Source organism: Prunus mume, linkage group LG2 (assembly GCF_029339155.1).
Source record: "Prunus mume cultivar Tortuosa linkage group LG2, ASM2933915v1, whole genome shotgun sequence".
Taxonomy (NCBI): Eukaryota; Viridiplantae; Streptophyta; class Magnoliopsida; order Rosales; family Rosaceae; genus Prunus; species Prunus mume.
The window spans coordinates 33,186,605-33,209,354 of NC_142699.1; the positions used below are offsets into that span (position 1 = coordinate 33,186,605).

A 22,750-nucleotide genomic window follows, 5' to 3' on the forward strand; every position below is an offset into this window, starting at 1 on the left:
GTAATTGAGATTTATTCTCTATTGTAATTTAAATTTATTTCCGATTGTATTTAGAATTAACACATTTTTGTACTTCTTTGTAAATATCTCCAAATTTGAGAAGAATATAATACACATTTAAAATATCTGAGCATATCTAAAAATTCCCATTTATAAAGAGCATACTGGCCATGGTATCAAAGCATACTGGCCATGTCAAACAACTAAGCTCTGATACTATGTTAAACAAAGTAAATTGGAATTTTCAAATATTTTCAGATATTTCAGATATGCTCAGATTTTTGGTTTTTATAAAGAAGTATAAATATATGTTAACCTAAAGAAATAAATCTCAATAACAATAAGACTAAATAAATAAGTAAGTAACAAAAATCCTAACTAAATAATATCTTGCCAACATAAATGTGGTAAAGAAATTATATTGGCTTCTGATTCATGCAATTCACTTTAGCTATATTCTTTGGATTGTGAAAAACATGACAATTCAACTCAACTTTACTGAGTCTGACCCTCTATAAATTCTTGAGGTGTGCGAGTGCTTTGAATATTCAAAGACATGGAGAAATCAACAATGTCAGTTATAGTATTGGTGTTGCCCCTTTTTGTCCTTCATCTTCAGTATTCAGAGGTTCACTCGCTTTCCAAGAATCATCCTCATGGTAAACTACTTCATTTGAAAATTTTTTTAAATAAAATAAATAAATAAATAAAAAGGGCACAGAAAAGGAAACGGAATTTGTCTCAGCTTCCGAGTTATCCTCATGCATTTTTTCTTTTCTTTTTTGAATGCGGTGTTATCCTCATGCTTACTTACGTTCGTTTTCAGCACTTTTATGAGGGGGCTTTTGTCTGTCTAGGTGTCAGTTGTTCGCTCCTTTGATAAATTTCCCGCCTACAAGTACATATATGTGTTCATGTATGTATACTATAAAGAAAGCTCTTCATACATTTTGCAGATTTTAGCTACCTGAAATTTGTTTACAACGCCAGTGATCCACAATTGGAAGGAACATATGACTACATTGTAGTTGGTGGAGGAACATCAGGGTGTTCATTGGCAGCAACTTTATCAGAAAAGTACTCGGTGCTTGTTCTGGAAAGGGGCGCTCTTGCTACAGAATATCCAAACCTGTTGACTACAGACGGGTTTGTATATAATCTCCAGCAAGAAGATAACGGACAGACACCAGTTCAAAGGTTTGTGTCCGGAGATGGTATCGATAATGTACGAGGAAGGGTCCTCGGCGGCACGAGCATGATCAATGCTGGCGTGTATGCCAGAGCTAACATTTCATTCTATAATCAGTCAGGAATTGAATGGGACATGGATTTGGTTAAAAAGGCATATAAGTGGATTGAAGACACCATTGTCTTCAGGCCGAAATGGCAACAGTGGCAAGATCTTGTAGGACATGGATTGTTCCAGGCTGGTCTTTCTCCACACAATCGATTCAGTTTGAATCACAAACCAGGAGTTAGACTCACCGCCTCAACTTTCGACAATCAGGGAACAAGACATGCAGCTGATGAACTGCTTAATAATGGAAACGCTAACAACTTGCGAGTTGGAGTTCATGCCACAGTAGAGAATATCATCTTCTTGAACAGTAGAAGAGGTAACGTTGTTGCATTTAATTCAGATATTGCACTCCAAAATTGATATTTTATATGTTTTTTTAAACACTAACAGAAGGAGCAATATAAGTTCAGGTATTGGCCCAAGTGTGATCTAAATTTCCATATTTCCGTTGGATTTGTATGTCATATTAATTCTAAGCTGTTCTCCGATGCAGGTTCGTCAGCCGTAGGAGTCATATACACTGATGCTAAAGGACAGCCTCATCAGGCATTTGTATACACTAAGGGAGAAGTTATATTGAGTGCAGGAACAATTGGGAGCCCTCAACTTCTACTACTCAATGGTGTTGGGCCAGAGTCTTACTTATCATCTCTGAACATCAAAGTTTATCATGACAATCCTTTTGTTGGCCAGTATGTGTATGACAATCCTCGTAATTTCGTTAACATTTTGCCGCCAAAGCCACCGAAACCCTCGTATGTAACGGAACTGGGCATTACAGACGATTTCTACCAATGTTCTATCTCGATGTCGAATTATTCCACTCCACCCTTTAGTCTTTTTCCTAGTCCATCTTATCCCTTGCCAACTTCGACTTTCGCTCACATTGTTAACAAAATTTCAGGACCTCTGTCATATGGTTATGTCACATTACGATCATCCATTGATGCGAGAGTTCACCCAAATGTCAAGTTCAACTACTTTTCAAATCCAACAGACCTATCTCATTGTGTTAGTGGTATGAAAAATATTGGAAATTTCCTAAGGACAAACAATTTAAAACCATATAGAGCTCATCCACATTTACCGGATATAGAAGGTTTCAATTTCTTCGGAAAACCTTTGCCGAAAAACCAATCAGATGATGCATCTTTCGAAAAATTTTGTCGGGATACTGTAGCCTCATATTGGCATTACCATGGTGGATGCCTTGTTGGGAAGGTTGTTGATGACCGTTTGCGTGTTATGGGGATCGACTCATTACGTGTTGTTGATGCCTCTACATTCCCTTCCATGCCAGCAAGCCACCCTCAAGGCTTCTATATGATGTTAGGCAGGTATGACCACTAGAAATTCTGAGGAATTATTTTGTTGAAATCACTTGCTTGAAATGAATTCTATGCCATATTTCCCTTTTTCACCCCTTTCAATTTTTGTGCTTTGGCAGGTATATGGGCATTAAAATTATGCAAGATAGATGAGCTTCAAGGGAGGCTATTTATAGTAGTTCCACATTCCAACCAAAAGTCCTGGACTTCCATATGGCAGCAAACTAATATGTAATCAATAAACCCATGAGTTTTGACTCAAATGGGATAAGGGTTTGGTTGGGAAAAAGGGTTTACGCACTTTTCAAACCCCCCCTGGGTACCTCTTTGTTTCATATTAAATAAATTTCCCTTGTAATGCCGAGTTATGTAAATAATAATAAAATAAAAACACTCATTCATACAGCTTGTCCTTCCAAAACCCAGTAGATACCTGAATTTTAATTTTTATCAAAAATAAACTTCAACAGTACAATCAAAAACATTGAAAATATCAATCCTTAAAGAGCAACAAACTAATATGTTAAAAATAAAACTAAAGCCATACTAAAACTACTATCTCACAACACCACAATTAACCATAAGCTCAAATAAAGCACACATACCCAAAATAACCAAAATCCTAAAGCAACCTATGAGCCTAAACGAACTCTATCACCACCACCTGAAGAAGTGCCGTCGTGGCCACACCCACCACCTGCGCATAAGAGCGAATAGATAAAGGAAAACAATTACCTTTTCAAAGAACAATTGGGTGATTTGCAACAATCTCCATAAAAAACGATGCATACCCAAATTTATAGAACATGAGTAGTGTTAGAGAACGGGTTTTGAGAGAAGGATTTGTTTGAGAAAGCCTAAAAGGAGTGTGGGGAACTTCAATATGAGCATAGCTCAGAAGAAATCACCACAAAAGAAGCTTTTTATTCAAAACACCTCAATGAACTTAATCACTAACCCCAAAAAAAAAAAAAAAAAAAAGGGTGGGAGAGAGGAGGGGAGGAGGGGCGATGACGCTTCTTCCTCCTCCCCCTATGTAGAGTTTTTCTTTGAGACTCACAGAATGAGAGAGCGGCTAGGGCAATCCACTGTACTCAAGAATGGAGAAAGTTCATACTATTGTACTCAAGTATGGAGAGAAAAAAACCCTAGCCGCTCTCTCCTTCTATGAGTCTCAACTTCAATTAGCGCTCCTGTTCACGCTCATCTAATTTGCATTGACGTTTTGTACGTTTTACGTGTTCTGGTCATCAACATCTTGTTCGTTTGGATGATTCACATTATGTTCATTCTGGTTGTTTTGCAAATCTTGTAACACTGCTGGATGAGTTCTCAGGATCCATATCTCTGGTTTTATGTTGTGCACGGATTGTTTACTAACAACTTGTCAACAAGAAAACGAACTGTCAAAAAAAAAAAAGACGAGTTCAATATCGAGTAGAAGGAATACTAAAGAGTATTAAAATCAGAAAAGATTTTAGATGAGACTCGAAAATTGAATACTTAGGCATTTTATATAATTGTATTTTTACTTCGGTCCTCCTAACTTTACAATTCTAGCTTCACCCCTGCATGCAGGTATTTTGACAGAAACTAGCTAGTGGCAAGATATCTATAGTCGAAGTGAGGGGCACAGCTGCGTAATTAATTAGTTTTGTATAAATTATGTTTCCCTCTTTTCGACCGAGGCGGCTAACGGAAGGAACTTTTGGTCCTTCTTCTTTTGAGTGCGGGGAGTGCCACCACCAAGCCACGAATTTGGATTTGAATGGAATATGAGTAGATGGATATGCTGCGCTTCTGACTTCTGATCAAGTAATTGATCGGCCAAGCAAGAAACCTCCTCTTGGCCTAGGTTCTTTCACTTCCTCGGGCTCGAGGATGCTTAGGCTTCATATGGATGTTTTTGTGATTTTTAGGTTTTTTAGTGAAAATGGTGCAATTAAATTAAATGTGCGTTTAAACGTAAATACAAGAATAAAAGTGTGATAAGATTGATCAAAGCAATAAATAAAGCAAGAACGAAATAAAATCGATAAGAATGATAAGAACGATAAACTAAATTATACTTGAAATTAAACTTAATGAAAATGCGATAATAATAAAATGTAAAGCAATTGAAATAAACTTGAATCTAAAAGACAAGAAAATGTTAATTGAACAAGAATTTAAACTTACACTAGGAAAAGAAAGAGCTTGCTACACTAGGTGTTTGAAAAGTAAAATCCTAAGTATAGGGAAAAAAAAGTGCAAGACGAAAAATAAGTTTGTGTGTCTCCTCTACCTTCGTTTGGTGAGGTTCATATAGGTGGCCCGTTGGCCCATGGGCTGGCCATTGAATGACCAAATGTCAAATCTTTAAAATTCTTTTCTTTCGAGGCCCCCTAAATCTATAGGATTTCATTGGTGTAGATATTCTGATTGCTTGATTCTCTCTTATTTTGGAATATTCTGAACTATCATCAATCTCCTTAATTTCTTTCCTTGTGAGCCCTCTTCCACGTGCATATATTCTTCTGGAAATCCTGGGCTCAAATCCATACCTTGGGCTTGGACCTCCGAGCTCCATTAAATAGCCATTCACTTTTATGATATATATATATATATATATTATATATATATATATATATATATATATATATACTCGCCCGCGTTGTTTCAAAACTCCAATAAACCGGCCGCATTTTTACAAGACCCCAGAGCTCCAAACCCGGCCTCCAAGTTCCTCCAATATGGCCACCTTCGAGTTTCCAACTACTGCAAGTTCGACTGCCAAGCTCCCTCGATCATCTTCAAGCTGTATTCGAGTCTTGGGTTTCGGTCGGCTTAGCTCCAAACATCCCGACCGCTTCAGTCTCAATTCCGGGCACAACTTCTCGAATCCGGCCGCCATTCTTCACGCCCAGCCATCAGACTCCTCCAACCCGACCATCTTCTCAAACCCGGCCGCTATTCTTCTCCAGCCCGGCCGGCTGCTATTCTTCACACCCCACCGTAACTCCTAAAGCCCAACTGCTTGTGTTTTCGAAAGGTGGCCAGGTTTGGTGAATTTTCACCACCCCCAAACAGTATATGAGAATAATTGTTATACAAAAATATTATGTTTAATTTCCATATTTATTCATAGAAAAATTCTAAAACAACTTATATACTTTTTTTGGGGTCAAAGTGGTTCTATTCATTGATTGTGGGAAGTATTACAAAAGTTGAAAGCCCAAACAACGTAGCCCACAAATAAGCAGAGCAAATAGGCTCAACATAAACGTACACAACAGAAATTCAAACCAGCTAAAGCCGAAGTGCATAAACCAAAACTCTTTTAAAGCTCAATTCAAAAACTAGAGACGACAACGGGCTGGTTCGAGACTGGTTATGGCAATATCATCTCCGTCTCCGTCTCCACCTCCATCCCCAATAATAATTTTCGGGGAATCCCCGTCCTCATTCCTGTTGTGGAGCTTTCTACCAAATCCGACCCAAATCCCCATTTTTTCCCTAAAGATTGCCCTTCTTCCTTTCCCTTTTCCCCACCTTCCCAACCATCTTGTCGTCTGCTTCACAGAGCCACCAACAACGCAAGCAAAAAATTGTTTTTCTAATCAAGAAAAAAAAAAAAAAACCACATTCAAAAGATGTTGATTAGTGTCATCAAATTGAAATACCATGGGAATATAGACACTACTAGGTTTGTTTATTGGGTTCAAACGAAGGACACTAATGGAAACATAAAAGCCAACAATAAATGTTGATGGGTCCTCAAGCATTGCTCAGATCAATCTTTCCTCTTTGTGTTCTATTGGGTCTTTGGTGTTCTTTTTGTTTTTGGGTTTAAATTAGGGCTGGACTCGGTTTGGGTTGGTTCGGTTTTGGGCTCAACCCGACACCGAATCGTAGGCTTTGGTTTGGCTATTTTGAAAACCGAAACCAAACCATAATTTATGAAAACCGACCACTTCGGTTAACCGGACTTGGTGGTTTGATTTGGTTCGGTTTTGGTTTTTTGGCTCTTAGAGAGAGAGAGAGAGAGAAGAAATAAAAGTGATGGAGAGAGAAGAAGAAAAAAGAAGAAGAGGGAGAGATGGAGAAGAAGAAGAAGAAGAGAAGGAGAAAAAGAAAAGAGAGAGAAGAAGAAGAAGAAGAAGAAGAAGAGGGAGTGAAGACAAATATAAGAAGAATGAGAAGAAAAAAATAGAGAGAGATGGACTGATGAAGACAAGACAAAGGGAGAGATTGAGAGAGAAGAAAAAGAAAATGTTGAAACTATGTATCATATATCTATATATACATATATTTCTTATAATTTTTTTTAATATCTTCAGTTTGGTTTGGTTAAACCGTGGTTTTGAATATTGCAAACCGTACACCGAACATATATTTCGGTTTGATTTGAGTTCAAACTGATAACCAAAAAAAAATTGAAAAAAAACCAAACCAACCCAACTCATAGGTTTGGTTTGGGCGGTTTGGCCGGATTTCAGGTCCAAATGCCCAACCCTAGTTTAAATCATGGGTGTTCGTCTTTTCTGGTTTCAAATTACAACATATGCATAGATATATTATATATATTATTAATTGACCTAAGAGCCAGTTTGAGATTGTTGTCTTTGAAAATAATTACTTTGGATTTACTGTAAGAGAAATCAGCTGTGAATGAAAGTAGTTTGGCGTTTGGTAAACTTTATATTGAAAGTGATTTTGATACAAGAATCAATTTAAAAGTGTTTGGTAAATATTTGTGTAAAACAGTTATGAAGCTGTGGAAATGACTAAAAAGGACATGATGTTGAAATAAATTTTTTATTCAAGTGTTTGGTATTATATATATTTAAAATAAAAAAATAGTCGCACTTCTTTTTTTCTTTTTCTTTTTTTGCCAAAACATTGTCACTTTCAAGTATGCAATTCTTTTATTAAATATTTTTGTTGAGAGGCACCTAAATAAAATAACATTACAAAATTAACTCACCCTCTCTGCACCCCTCTTCCTGCCAGCCCACCCTCCCACAGATCCACCCTGATCTTATCAATCAACACCCTGAAAAGCTCCCACACAGTCAACAATGTCAAAGTCAAGATCCAATACAAGGAGATTATTCTGCCAAACCAATAGAGGTCTATCTTTGCTCGCAAGCAGCTCCAGGATGGCTGCACCATCGCCGACTACAACATCCAAAAATAATCCACTCTCCACCTTGTGCTCTGACTTCGTGGCAGATAGAGAGAGTTACCTCTCTTTGGCTGATTGAAGCTTAAGGACGAAAATCCTTCTATTGCTCTATCAAATTATTCAAATATTTCAATTTGTTGTGTGCAATAATGCTTTGTCAATGAAAATGGAAGGAGTTGGAATGGGTTGCTTTATCAAAACATTCCTTGGAGGTTTGAGAGGTTTTCACCTTTGAAAAGTTGTGAGAAGAATGAGATGGTCTATGTGGGAAGAAGATGAGGGATAGTTGGAACGTGCTTGGGTGGAAGAAGATGAGGGACAGATGATGTAAATTAGAAAAGTTAACAAGGATATTATAGGCAATTCATTAAAATTCATTAAACAACCCGGTTCCTTGTTGAACTTTCAGCGAAAGCTGAAATAAAACCAGCCCTTAACCTGCTTTCTAAAATCATGGTCGCTGACAGCTATTTTATCTCAAAAGTGATTATCTCACGTTTTACCAAACAAGGTGAACTTCAAAAACTTTATCAGAAATCACTTTTTAATCTAAATAATCAATGCCAAACAGGCACTTAATCATCTTGATTAACTTTTCAAACTTTTTATTTTAGTTAGTGTGCAATCATTAGGTTCTAATTACAGTGGACGATTTCAACTCTTCCTTAATTAGTTGTGAATTAAAACTCATTTTTAATTCTTCCTTATATGAGGATTTCATTGGGTTTATTGTTAAGGCTTCTACAAATCATAAGTGACACCATCAATATATCATTCTCTAAATTGATGCTCTAGATAACATATCATTCATAGTGGTACATTACATTCAGCTGTGTGACCTTCTTAATATAACATGTGTATAATATAATCATCATTATCGACTTCACTATTTTAAGTGGTTTGTATCGTATACCACCTAACACTTACCACTTACCACTTAAGCCTTATTATTATTATTATTTTATCCTCTTCTCCCGGGTGTGGGTGGGATCTTAATCACACGCAAACACATTGGTTTCATACACCACGAAAACATATGGTTGGAGCATATACTTTGTTTTCCATTGGGGTTGGGTGGACAAAATAAAATCAAGTGTGGTAGTGTTAACCACAATTAATTAGTTGGAGTGTTGGACCTAAAATAATTATCTCCTCTTAGTTTTATTTGTATTTTTTTCATAAATAAATAAAAATAATATTTTATTTGTACTGTTGTCTAATTGCACAACCAACTTATTTGGTTTTCATTATTATTTAATATTTTTTTGTTGTATATATAGATAGATAATATCTGTTGATTTTTTTAGCGCAGATTCAGCTGAGTTGGATGTGGCTTTTCAGAATCTCCGTGACAATTCTGTGTGGATTCTGATTTCAGCCACTTATTTGTATCTTTATATATGCTAATTTGGAGTGGTGGTGTCACTCTAAATGATAAATATATACATATGCAAGAGCGCACTACACTAAAATAACTGTTTGCCCACTTGACTTGGTTGGTTGTGATACTATTTTAGTTGAATACATGGGTTCAGTTCACACTAATGTACATTAATAGGTTCTGTTTGTAACAGAAACAAAATAAAAAGATTTTTTTTTTATCACAAAACGTTTGTGAAATTCATGAAACTATCAGGTTGTGCCTTTTTTATTTTTAAAAAGTTTTCTTTATGTTTTATCATTTTTAAATTATTTTTAAAAATACATATTTATATTTAATCCACATGACGTTATATCATTGGATATGCGAGGCCCACATGTGTGCCACAATTTAATAGACTTTTAGACGAAACGGTAGGGACTACTTGTAAGCACGATATTAACTTGGAGGACAGGACCACGAATGACAAAAAAAAATAATAAATAATGCAACATGATAATTTCGTAACCCACCCAAAATTGCAGATCATATCGTTTCTTCCACTCAATAACAAAGTAAAAAAGAGAAAAAAATTGAGCAATTAGCTCTTGCTAAATTCATTTTTAAAGAATCACTTGTTTCAATTGATGAGTCGAGAGAGAGATTAGAGAGTTTTGTGGATGTACCATTTTTAATGTATGTGTGCTTCTGATGAGTGATTCTGTTTGTACTACATTTACTAACCACAAAGAGAGGTGGTGTGCAATATGATCAATAAATTGTTGAAGAATATAAAGTCCCACATAAAAAACTTGACAAATAAAAATACAACATATATATGAATGGTTTCACACCTTTTGGGATAAAACCTCACACCTACTAGACTTTGTAAGTAGTTAAGTTGAGGTTTATACTGGTGTTGCTAGTAATGGATTACTGGCCCGTCTCTCTGAAATTTAACATGGTATTAGAGCCATGAATTAGCAACAAATGATATGGAAGAATTTGTTAATTGACATTTTCCACTCATGTTGCCGTTCCCTTTGCCTTTGCCATGCCTTCGCCTTTGCCATGCCTTCGCCTTTGCCTTTGCCTTTGCTTGCTTCACTTTCCATTGATGTGGTCATTGTTGTGGTCGTGCCCTTTTTCTTTCCTTGTCATCATTGCCTTGCCCTAGCTTTGCCTTTATTTTTCTTCGTTTTGCCTTACCTTCCCTTTGCTCTTGCTCGTGCTTTGTTTTTCTTTTGTTTTGCCTTGTCCTAACTTTGCTTTTATTTTTCTTTGTTTTGCCTTGCCTTGCCTTTTCTCTTGCTTGTGCATTGTTTTTCTTTTATTTTGCCTTGCCTTACTTTGCGTTGCCCTATTTTTAAGATTTGGGTTTTACTTTGTCGTGCCTTACCCTATTTTTAGGGTTTGGTTTTGCCTTACCTTCTGCTGTGTTTAGGGGATTTCTGTGTTCTGCCGTGCTTATATAGTTTCTGTGTTCTGCCATGTTCACATGGTTTCTGTGTTCTGTTGTGTGCCTTATGTTTAGGGCTATGTGTTCTGTCGTGTACCTTATTGTTTAGGGTTTGCTCTTGTGTTTCCATTGTGATCTTTGCTTTGGTTTGCTTGTTGTTTCACTCATGGTTTACGGCAAGACCTTCTCTACAGTTGTTTGATTGGTCATTGTCAAGTATGGTTCTCTATGACTCGTTTATCAAGTTGGGCATGTGAAACATCTTTGGGCCAACTTGAGAGGGATTGTTGGCGAGTCTTTATTTAGTTGGGATTTTGATTTCTTACTAAGTTAGGATTTTGATTACTTACCTATTTATTTAGTTATATTGTAATTGAGATTTATTTCCTATTGTAATGTAGATTTATTTCCGATTGTATTTAGGGTTAACATATCTTTGTACTTCTTTATAAATACCTCCATATTAGAGAAGAATACGCATCTGAAAAAATCTGAGCATATCTGAAAATTACCATTTACTTTGATATTGGCCATGTAAAACAACTAAGCTCTGATACCATGTCAAACAAAGTAAATTGGAATTTTCAAATATTTCAGATATGCTCAGATTTTTCATATGTGTATTATTCTCTAATATGGGGGTTTTTTTTTATAAAGAAGTATAAGATGTATTAACCCTAAATATAATAGGAAATAAATCCCAATTACAATAGGAATAAATAAATAGATAAGTAACAAAAATTCTAACTAAATAATAACTCGCAAACATAAATGTAGTAAAGAAATTATATTGTCTTCTGATTCATGCAAGTGACTTTAGCTATATTCTTCGGATTGTGGACAACATGACAATTCAACTCAACTTTACTAAGTCTGACCCTCTATAAATTCTTGAGGTGTGCAAGTGCTTTGAATATTCAAAGACATGGAGAAAACAACAATGTCAGTTATAGTGTTGGTGTTGCACCTTTTTGTCCTTCATCTTCAGTATTTAGAGGTTCACTCGCTTTCCAAGAATCATCCTCATGGTAAACTACTTCATTCGAAATTCAACAAAAAATAAATAAAAAGAGAGAGAGAGAGAGAGAGCATAGAAAAGGAAACGGAATTTGTCTCAGCTTCCGAGTATCGTTTTTGTAGTTTTTTGCTAGGTTTCATTTTATAGTAATTTGCATATTTATATTGCTTACCTAGGTTTGTTTTTTGCACTTTTATGAGGGGCCTTTGATAAATTTCCCGCCTACAAGTACATATATATGTTCTTGCATATATACTATAAAGAAAGCTCTTCATCTAGCTCTTCATACATTTTGCAGATTTTAGCTACCTGAAATTTGTTTACAACGCCAGTGATCCACAATTGGAAGGAACATATGACTACATTGTAGTTGGTGGAGGAACATCAGGGTGTTCATTGGCAGCAACTTTATCAGAAAAGTACTCGGTGCTTGTTCTGGAAAGGGGCACTCTTCCTACAGCATATCCAAACCTGTTGACCACAGACGGGTTTGTATATAATCTCCAACAAGAAGATAACGGACAGACACCAGTTCAAAGGTTTGTGTCCGAAGATGGTATCGATAATGTACGAGGAAGGGTCCTCGGCGGCACGAGCATGATCAATGCTGGCGTGTATGCCAGAGCTAACATTTCATTCTATAATCAATCAGGAATTGAATGGGACATGGATTTGGTTAATAAGACATATAGGTGGATTGAAGACACCATTGTTGTCAGGCCGAATTGGCAACAGTGGCAAGCTCTTGCAGGAGATGGATTGTTCGAGGCTGGTGTTTCTCCACGCAATGGATTCAGTTTGGATCACAAACCAGGAGTTAGACTCACCGCCTCAACTTTCGACAATAATGGAACAAGACATGCAGCTGATGAACTGCTTAATAAGGGAGACGCAAATAACTTGCGAGTTGGAGTTCATGCCACAGTAGAGAAGATCATCTTCTCGAACCGTAATCAATTAGGTAATGTTGTTGCATTTAATTCAGATATTGCACTCCAAAATTGATGTTTTATATGTAATTTTAAGCACTAACAGAAAGAGCGATATAAGGTCAGTATTGTCCCAAGTGTGAACTAAATTTCCCTAATTCCGTTGGATTTGTATGACATATTAATTCTAAGCTGTTCTCCGATGCAGGTAAGCCAGCAGCTGTAGGAGTCAAATACAGTGATGCTAACTTACAGTCTCATCAGGCATTTATACACAGTAAGGGAGAAGTTATATTGAGTGCAGGAACTATTGGGACCCCTCAACTTCTATTACTCAGTGGTGTTGGCCCAGAGTCTAACTTATCATCTCTGAACATCAAAGTTTATCATGACAATCCTTATGTTGGCCAGTATGTGTATGACAATCCTCGTAATTTCGTTAACATTTTGCCGCCAAAGCCACTGAAACCCTCATATGTAACGAAACTGGGCATTACAGACGATTTCTACCAATGTTCTATCTCAATGTCGAATTATTCCACTCCACCCTTTAGTCTTTTTCCTAGTCCATCTTATCCCTTGCCACCTTCGACTTTCGCTCACATTGTTAACAAAATTTCAGGACCTCTGTCACATGGTTCTGTCACGTTACGATCCATTGATGTGAGAGTTGCTCCAAATGTCAAATTCAACTACTTTTCAAATCCGATAGACCTTTCTCATTGTGTTAGTGGTATGAAAAATATTGGTAATTTCCTAAGGACAGACAGTTTAAAACCATATAGAGCTAATCCAGATTTACCGGGCATTGAGGGTTTCAATTTCTTCGGAATACCTTTGCCCAAAAACCAATCAGATGATGCATCTTTCGAAAATTTTTGTCAGGATGCTGTAGCCTCATATTGGCATTACCATGGTGGATGCCTTGTTGGGAAGGTTGTTGATGACGGTTTGCGTGTTATGGGGATCGACGCATTACGCGTTGTTGATGCCACTACATTCCCTTCCATGCCAGCAAGCCACCCTCAAGGCTTCTATATGATGTTAGGCAGGTATGTGTTGCAAACCACTAGAAATTCTGAAGAATTATTTTGTTGAAATCGCTTGCTTGAAATGAATTCTATGCCATATTTCCCTTTTTCACCCCTTTCAATTTTTGTGCTTTGGGCAGGTATATGGGCATTAAAATTATGCAAGATAGATGAGCTTCAAGGGAGGCTATTTATAACATCCTAGACTTCCATATGGAAGCATTATCCTTTTACTTTATATATATTTAATCAATAAACCCATGAGTTGTGACTCAAATGGGATAAGGGTTTGGTTGGGAAAAAGAAGGCACTTTTCTACACCCCCACCACCCCAACTCCCTGTGTATCTCTTTATTTCATATTAAATAAATTTCCCTTGTAATGCTGAGTTATGTAAAAAATAATAAAATAAAAACACTCATCCGTACAGCTTGTCCTTGGAAAACAAGGAATCGAAAGTATCAATTCCTAAAGAGCAACAAATTAACATGTTAAAATAAAATTAAGGCAAGAAGATAGGAGGGGAGGAAGGGCAATGACGCTTCTTCCTCCTCCCCTATGTAGAGTTTTTCTTTGAGACTCATAGAAGGAGAGAACAGCTAGGATTTTTCTACTTTCTCTTAATTATAAATTACCTGAAGTTTATATATGGCATTTTTTTTTTCAATGTGGATTTTTAGGATCAAAATATAGTGTTGGGTTGCCAATGGGGTTTAGGTTAGAAACAAATGGCCTTGACTTGCAAATTAGAGATTTCAAGTTTGAACATGATTGACATTTTGGTAGTGTGTGAGGGAGAAATTCCCCTCTCCTGTAGTGTTTAGACTATTGTTTGTATCATAAAAATAAATAAATAAAAACATAGCAGTGGGTTCAAGACTGAAAAAAATTCTCTTACAAACCCTCTTAATCACTTGAGGTACTATATTGTTTAGGTGCATATGCCTCTAGGTAATCAAATAAAAATAAATTAAATGCACATATAAATGTAGGTAAATTAATGTAATACACATTATACGTAAATATTTAGACCAACAAAAGATAAAGAAAAAAACTGCAAAACATAGTAAAAGAATGTCAATATCAAATATACGTAATATTGCACACATACACAATACACTAGTATAATACATGAACAAAATTAGTATAGTACATAAGCATGTAAGTTGATCTACCTGTATGAATGTTGCCAAACCTAGGTGCATTAAAGTTTAAACTAGTTTCAAAATTAAAGAAAAATGTATTGTCCAAGGATGTGGTAAATCGCCAAAACTGATTTGCAAAGGACCCACTAGTGTAGTGGTTTGGAGTAATTGCTCCTCTAGGCAAGGTCTTGGGTTCCAATCCTAGCATCCGTGTAGTGTGTGTGAATTTAGTATATTATCGCTTCTCTCAATAAAAAAAAAATCCTAAAAAATATAAAAAAATCGCAAAAACTGACATATTGCTTCTTGTCATTACTCATGAACCTACCAAACAACTCAATAAATTTAATTTACTTAAACTGATATGAATTAAAAACTAAAGAAATGACTTAAAGTAAGGAATTTCAAAGGAAAATGAACAGTCCTATGGCATGCACTGTAAATAATTTATAATACATGGCAACTCGTATTTTTCGTGGCACTCAATTCAAATTTTTAGTTGGAGTTTGAATTGGAAAAATAAGTGAGTTTGTGTCTATACTTTTAATAGTAAACCCTAAAGTGAAAAAAAACTTAACTCTCCACCTAGCGCATAAAAGAATTCGTTTATGTAATACCATTACTACAAAATTGGACTAAAAGCACGATCCAAAGGCCACAAAAAGAGGGTTTGAATCACATTGGACACATATATGTAGTATTTGTGTCAAATGTAGAGAAGATACAATAATTTTGTTACCAACTTGAAAAAAAAAATAATAATAATAATTGTGCTTAAGTAATTTAAACACAACTTGTGTGGCTTATAAAGAGCACAAATAGACAGTTTTATATTCTTTTCTTCTCTCTTTCAAAGTTTTGTGACTTATATAAAGCACGAATACTGAAATTTTGTGCCTTTGTAGCAAAGCCACCAATCCAAAGTATAAAGCACACATTCCAAAGTATGATGGCCTATAAAGCACGAGTACTGCAATTGTGTCTCTTTAGGTTACCTATAGAGTGGAGATTTCCCCACTCCAATTTTATCCACTTACAATCCATTTTATAACTAAAAAAGGAGTATAAGTGAATAAAATTGGAGTGGAGAAATCATTACCCTACATATAAAGCACCGGCAAATTGTGACTATTTAAGAACTAGTTTTGTGGAAATGCCAAATAATGTTTTTTTTTATCAATATTGCAAATGACTTTAGGACACTACTATAACAATTTGTGCTCAATATTATATTGAAAAATAATATTTCAGTTAGATAATACGGCACTAAAAACTTAAAATTGTGCCTAAAGCTCTCTCTGTTTCAAATATCTTTTTTTTTTTTTTTTTTTGGCTTAATTACATTTTCGGTCACGGAGTTTGGCTCGAAATCAAATTTGGTCACCGTAATTTTAATTTTCCCGATTTTGTCACTGTAGTTGCAATCATTAACAAATCAAGTCCAATGTCTTCAATCTGTCAATTTGAAGGCACATGCTAGATGCATCCAGGGGCTTTATTGTCAACACAATAATACTTATTAAAAAAAAACACACAAAATATAATCCTTTGTGAATTAAATTAATTTAATTAAATTTGAATTTCCAATTTTATCCTCGAGAGTAGGGGTAATTTGGTCACTTTGTGATCCGGAACGATTTTGGAGAAGTGAGTGGCACCATTGCGTAGAGCTTGTCGATATGAGGTCGTAGACATGCGACACGCCCAATTCCGAATTGTAACGAAGGAGGAAAAGTTTGAAAACAAAAGGACGCAAAGGTAATTTTAAAATTTGTGTATGTAGCAAGATTCTGATGATCGTGCCTTCTTCTTTTCTTCTTCCTCCCTCTCCCTTCGCAAGAAACACCACCCTGTTTCACCCGCGGGATTTTGGGCCACCACAGCCACGTCCGCCACCAAACCGCGGGATGGTGCCAAAATGTCAAGGTAGACTTCCTCTACCACCCCATTTCGCCTGGTACCCCATTTTTCACCGAAATTGAGAATCCGATCGATTTTGACCTACTTTTCTCAACGCTCGTTCGGGTGATTCCGGGGAACCAAATCTTTCGAATTTGGTATGTTTTCTCATCCTCTCAATGTGTAATAGCTTCTGGTTGTGATATAGATGGAAAATTTCTGCGTTTTGGGGGTTAAATAAGAAATAAGAGTTTGGCCGGTTTTCGGCCTCCGATTCCGGTCACTTCCGTCGACTTTTTGGGGTAGGTCCAAGAACAAAAGTTGCTCCACTCTATGTGTTGAACGTATAGGTATAAGTCTTGACAGGCAGTTTAGAGATTTTCCGATCGCCTGAATCGCTTAGGGCACCCACGTGCTGCCGGCGCATGTGGCGGCTCGAGGGCCATTTGTTGGCCCATCCTTGAGTCCTAAAATCATCCTCATGTTGTCCTGAGCACGACGGTATGCTCGGATATGAATTTGGATATTGTTTAATCATTGATCAGATGTCGCATATTGTGCGTTATCCGAGTTTGACATGTTCAGACTGTTGGATTGACTCCATTTGAATATATGTTGATCTAAGATTCCATAGGATCGTGTAGGATTTCGCGGATCGAGAATCGGAGCCAAGATGTTCCAATTCAATAACTTAAAGTTTGTGTTTTACGATAACCGTTCGATCATGCAATCACGAGCAATCCGACTGTCTGATCCGAACCAAACTCACAGGATGTGTATCCTAAACCTTGTAGAACTTACAGAATTTTTCGGATCGTAAAACGGAGGTCGTGGACCCTGTGGGCCCGGTTGACCTAGTTTGGGTAGTTTGTCCCCTCGGTTGACTATGAGTCTTCCGAGGTAGCTTCACCCTTCGAGAAGTACTAGAATGACCGTTATTTGAGTTATAGTGACTATGTTGGGATTTTTTAGATTGTTTTTATTATCGTATGAAAATTCTTGGATATTATTTTAATAATTGAAATTATGGAATGCATGAATATGGGTTAATTGAGTTGGGCGAGTTGAAAGTGAGTTTTGGGTTCGGCTATGATTTTAGTGAGTGGACGCTGTTTTCAAATAAATAGCATGGCTTTATGATGGAAATTTTATGCATATGAATTTAATGGTTTATTGAATTTCATTTTATATCTGATAGTTGAATTTATTGTTTTCGTAAAATGTTTGTGATATATGTGAGTTTTGACATATTGGAGTATCTTGAGTTTATATATATAATATTTTGAGAGAGAGCTATCTATGTTGAATATGTGTGGGGTACTTGTGAGATGTTGGGAAAAAGTGAGATTATAGTATGTCAGTTTGAAGTGCTATACGCACTACCCTATGTACCTCCCCAGATATGAATTATAGGCTTGAGAGTCATTGTCTATATTATGAATGGATTTTTGGAACAATTGAATTAAGGAAGGAAATATCATCTTTAAATATTGTGGTAAAGGTTACGAACTCCACCATCATACGTACCTTCCCTGGTTACTATACACACACGTGCCGTGTTTCGGGCGTGTGGGCTTTCTTGGTCACAGATCCTGAAATTGTGGGATGCCGGAAAATTATGGATATGTTGGCACTCGGACACCCTTAACGGGATGTTTTGTGGACCCTGAAGGGTGGTAGTCTGCGAGCGTAGGACTTGTCCAGCGGAGTCTTGAGGGTCTCGGTTGTACGTGCTGGCGGAGAGTTCGTCCCCTAGTTGGACGGCTCATCCCCTAGCTACATGGTTGTTCTCCTTGTGGTCTAGTTAAACGATTCCCAGTTGGATTGTTTTCCCCCAGTGCATGATGTGCATCATCATATGTACCTTCCTTTAGATACATGGATATGGATACGTGGGTATGTCGGAACCCAAGCATACCTTAACGGGGTGTTACCATAGACCCTTAATTGGGTAGTCTGTGCGCGTAGGACTTGACATAGGCGTAAAGTCTTGAGGGTCTCGACTATACGTGCTGATTGAGAGTTAGTCCCTCGGTTGGACGGCTCGTTCCCTAGTCACATGGTTGTTAAGGACTCCTTTATGTTGTCTAGTCAAATGATCCCTGTATTGGATTGTTTTCCCCGGGTACATGATGATGGTGAGAGGTGGATGAGATTATATATGTATAATTATATGGACACACATATTACATAGGTATATGTGGATTTGTTTTTGGATTGAGATCCGTGAGGTTGTGCTTTGTGATTACCCTACATGGGTATGAATGTCTGAGTCCCGGATTGGGAAGTGTGGTTTGGCAACATATGCCTTGGATAGGGTATGTTTGCAGGGAAAGAATTGACAAAAGAAAGAAAATGATAAAGTGTTCAGGGGTTGCCTTGTTGAATTTGAGATAATAAGGAATCTGAAGTCATTCGTGGTTTTATCTTAAAAGGAAAAATATTGTATATTACTGGAGTTGTGACTATTGTTGGAAGAATTACGTGTGGCTTGATCCCTCACAATGGGTACGTAGGTAGTCTAGGGTCGTACCTAGGTGCAACTGCAAACTAAATTTTAATTATGTTGTTTTATTGAGTTTGGTTCTGACCTTGTCGTTGGTCCTGAAACTCGATTGAAACCGAGGTGCGATTAAATAATTATTCATACTCCCATTTGGCTAAGGGGGGGGGGGGGTTGTGTGAATGTGTGGTCAAAACAGGTATAAAACCCGTTTTGGATTGTTGTACGATTTGGGTTGAGGCATTAAACTACTTGCGTTTGGGTTAGGAGGTTAAAACCTCGCATGATGGATATTTGGGAAAGTTAGATTATGTAAATTGCAATTGGCATTCATAATTCTGTTTGAGTTTATTATTTGCCTTGGTTAAAGTATTATTTGATTTAAGAACATTGCTGGTGGTTCTATTTCGAATTATTTGAAGGCCGGACGCCTATTACGTAAAGTTGCATGTTATTATCTTGTGTATACTGCTATTGGGATATATGAATTGTGTCTTTAACATATTAAAAATTTGGGAAGTGCTCAATTTACAAGGGAGACTGCCGAAATTTTGGCAGAAAGTCTCGTACCCTTCTTTCTTAATTTTGGAAAAGAGGTTATAGTTTCGGAGTGGGTCTGGTATCGGTGTGATGTCGGAAATTCCACAGATTCGTCTCAAGTTCCAAGGAATTCGGAGCGGGTCCTATCATGTACCCTCCACCTCCTCTCTCTCTCTCTCTCTCTCTCTCTCTCTCTCTCTCTATTTTGATATGACATTGGAAGCTAATTATTGGTTAGATCTTGATATATATATATATATATATATATATATATAGGGCGCTTCTCCATTGCGAACTCCCACAATGCGAATTTGTTACGAAGTTGAATTTTTGACCGTGCGATTGATTTGAACGGCTCACATCTATTCTTCCTCTTCCTGAGTTCACTCCTCTCTCCTCTCTCCTCTTTCTTTTTTTATTCTTCTTTTTTCTTTCCTTTCCTTCTCTCTTCTCTCTCCCCTCTCCCTTTCCTTCTCTATTTTTCCTTCTTTCTCTCCTCCAGCTTTTCTTCTCTCTTGTCATCTGGCGATTTTTTTTTTCTTCTTCTCTCTTCTGGCTAGTTGGCTCTTTTTTTTTCCTTTATCTCCAGCAACACTAATTGTCACAAACCCATTTGCTCCCTCCTCCCCTCTGTTTTTTGGTCAATCTAGCTGCTGTGAGTGAATCAAAGAGGGCAGAATTTGAGATTGCTTCCTTGATATCTAGAGTAAATATAGTGGTCTGCATGTAGGAAAGAATATGAGATTGCTTCCTTGATTTCTGTTGATGGCAGAATTATAGGAGAGGGCTTCGTGGTATTCTTTTTATTCCGGGACTTCTCAGCAATAGCAAAAATTAGTGTTGCTGGAGATAAAGGAAAAAAAAGAGCCAACTAGCCAGAAGAGAGAAGAAGAAAAAAAAATCACCAGATGACAAGAGAGAAGAAAACTGGAGGAGAGAAAGAAGGAAAAAAGAGAGAAGGAAAGGGAGAGAGAGAAGAGAAGGAAAGGAAAGGAAAGAAAAAAGAAGAATAAAAAAAGAAAGAGGAGAGAGGAGAGAGGAGTGAACTCAGGAAGAGGAAGAATAGATGTGAGCCGTTCAAATCAATCGCACGGTCAAAAATTCAACTTCGTAACAAATCCGCATTGTGGGAGTTCGCAATGGAGAAGCGCCCTATATATATATATATATATATATATATATATATTTTGAGTTTGGGGTTTTGATCCTATGAGTTTACTTCTCTTAATAGAGTAGTACGGTACTACCACATCAACATGTGATACTCTTATTCAAATTTTGCCACATGTCATATTTAAAAGAAAATTAAAACTATTTTTACAGCTGGACTTTGACCTCCAATTTTGCCCTTTTTATTATAAATAATAATAATAATAATAAAAGCCAAAAAGGAAAGAAAACTCAGGCAACCAATATCGGCAGTAACCCTACCCTGCCTCCTCCTCCCGCTCTTTCCCTTATCTTATCTCTGCCAATTGAAGTTTTCTTCTTCTTCTTCTTCTTCTTTTCTCGGAAGTATCAATGAATCCCACCTCTCTCTCTCTCGAGCCACTACTTCATTTTATAGTTTGTTTTAGTTTCACATCCCAAAAGCACTTGGGGATTTTACTTGAGTTTGCTTTTCTGTAGAGTTTTTCCCTCATGGTAATATTCAGAGTGTGATGGTTGGAATAAAAAGTAATAAGGAGAAGTTGGAACATGAGGTTTTGACGGGGAGGAAGACAACTCAATGGGGAAACTGAAGGATTTGAGAGAGGGAAGAATATAACAGAGATGGGGGCGGAGGGGGACTGCCAGTTGAATGATTTTTTTTCCCTGTTATTTTCTAATTTTATTCTGAAGGGTAAACTTAGAAGTCAGAATCCAACTGTGTAAATAGTTTTAATTTTCTTTTAAATATGACACGTGGCAAAATTTGAATATAAGTATCATATGCTGATGTGTTAGTATTGTACTATTCTATAATCTCTACTTTTCTCTGATGCAATTACATCTTTCTGAAGATACAGAAAGATTTTGAAGTTTTAATTTTGATTGCCTTTCAGTTTCTCAACAACCAAACAAAGCTTTGAGGATTTAATTTGTGTGGTACGTAAAAGGAAGGCGAACTAATTGGTGCAGATGGTACTATGTTGTTCATACTGATTCTGAAACTTGAATGTAAAGCACTAATTGTTTGATTGACAAAGGTTTTGAAATTTTTTTATTACACATATGGGTTTTATTTGTTTATGTTACATTGGTGCCTCTCTTGGGAGCTCCAATCAATACAATTGGAGCATCTTTTGGCAGTTGGTCATGTTCAAATATCTGGGTTTTGTAGGCATTCTAGGTTTCTACTACTGCTATGTTGTCCAAACAAATGTTGTTTGGAAATTAAATTTTGGACGCTCAAGCATTTCCCAAATCAGTGAAATACTTGTAAAGTTGCAACTGCATATTCATTATAGATATTCTCATTCCTAATATAAATTATTCTATTATTTAATATCGATTCTTTTTATCTCTACTTTTATTAATATGATTAGCTTTTCTATTAATACGATTAGTTTTCAGATTTCTATTAATATGGCTCACATTACTTCCGCCATACTTTATAATCACAATGCCCTAATCACTTATATTATCATCAAGTAATTAATTAAATTCATTTGCAGATGGGGAATGCTTCGCTCATCTTGTCTCTTTCTTTCTTTGTAAATCTTTTCAAGAAGCAGATTTATAGAAAAAGTTCAAATTTTTATTTGATAATTTTATCCTTTGTTTGCTTGCTTATAAATTTGTGAAATTTGTGAACAAAAAACGTCTTTTGAACACTTAGCATAATTGTTCTGTTTTGTCACATAATAAATATTGATGTTGTGAATGATATAGTGCAGTATAATTTATTTGTGGCAATTAAAAATTGGTGTGCCTACAATATTTCTAGGGTTTTAATTTTGTATAGAACATCCCCACGCCACCCAATGTAACCAATGGCAAGAGTTGAATGTGTAATTTTTTTATTTTTTTTTATTTTAAGAATTGGCAATGAGCATGATTTTCAAATTGTGTTTATATATTTTTTTTAT

At 36.4% G+C, this 22,750-nt stretch overlaps 2 protein-coding genes across 2 annotated transcripts; both read left to right on the top strand.

Annotated features, from left to right (window-relative positions):
- The first annotated feature begins 556 nt into the window (after positions 1-556).
- On the top strand, positions 557-2,936 carry LOC103323417 ((R)-mandelonitrile lyase 1-like). Its single transcript, XM_008225413.3, has 4 exons — positions 557-659; positions 957-1,616; positions 1,794-2,637; positions 2,748-2,936. The coding sequence occupies exons 1-4, from the start codon at positions 557-559 to the stop codon at positions 2,779-2,781; spliced, it is 1,641 nt and encodes a 546-aa protein (XP_008223635.2). The 3' UTR covers positions 2,782-2,936.
- An 8,560-nt stretch (positions 2,937-11,496) lies between these two features.
- Positions 11,497-14,021, top strand: LOC103323418 ((R)-mandelonitrile lyase 1-like). Its single transcript, XM_089044358.1, has 4 exons — positions 11,497-11,642; positions 11,931-12,593; positions 12,770-13,613; positions 13,733-14,021. The coding sequence occupies exons 1-4, from the start codon at positions 11,540-11,542 to the stop codon at positions 13,764-13,766; spliced, it is 1,644 nt and encodes a 547-aa protein (XP_088900484.1). The 5' UTR covers positions 11,497-11,539; the 3' UTR covers positions 13,767-14,021.
- Positions 14,022-22,750: the final 8,729 nt, after the last annotated feature.

What these genes read in the sequence shown, in the direction of transcription:
- LOC103323417 (XM_008225413.3), top strand. Translation starts at nt 557, where the DNA reads ATGGAGAAATCAACAATGTCAGTTATAGTATTGGTGTTGCCCCTTTTT. An exon ending in CTTCTTGAACAGTAGAAGAG is followed by an intron (nt 1,617 to 1,793) that starts GTAACGTTGTTG and finishes TCTCCGATGCAG; the next exon opens with GTTCGTCAGCCGTAGGAGTC. An exon ending in TTCTATATGATGTTAGGCAG is followed by an intron (nt 2,638 to 2,747) that starts GTATGACCACTA and finishes GTGCTTTGGCAG; the next exon opens with GTATATGGGCATTAAAATTA.
- LOC103323418 (XM_089044358.1), top strand. Translation starts at nt 11,540, where the DNA reads ATGGAGAAAACAACAATGTCAGTTATAGTGTTGGTGTTGCACCTTTTT. An exon ending in TTCCAAGAATCATCCTCATG is followed by an intron (nt 11,643 to 11,930) that starts GTAAACTACTTC and finishes TACATTTTGCAG; the next exon opens with ATTTTAGCTACCTGAAATTT. An exon ending in TTCTATATGATGTTAGGCAG is followed by an intron (nt 13,614 to 13,732) that starts GTATGTGTTGCA and finishes TGCTTTGGGCAG; the next exon opens with GTATATGGGCATTAAAATTA.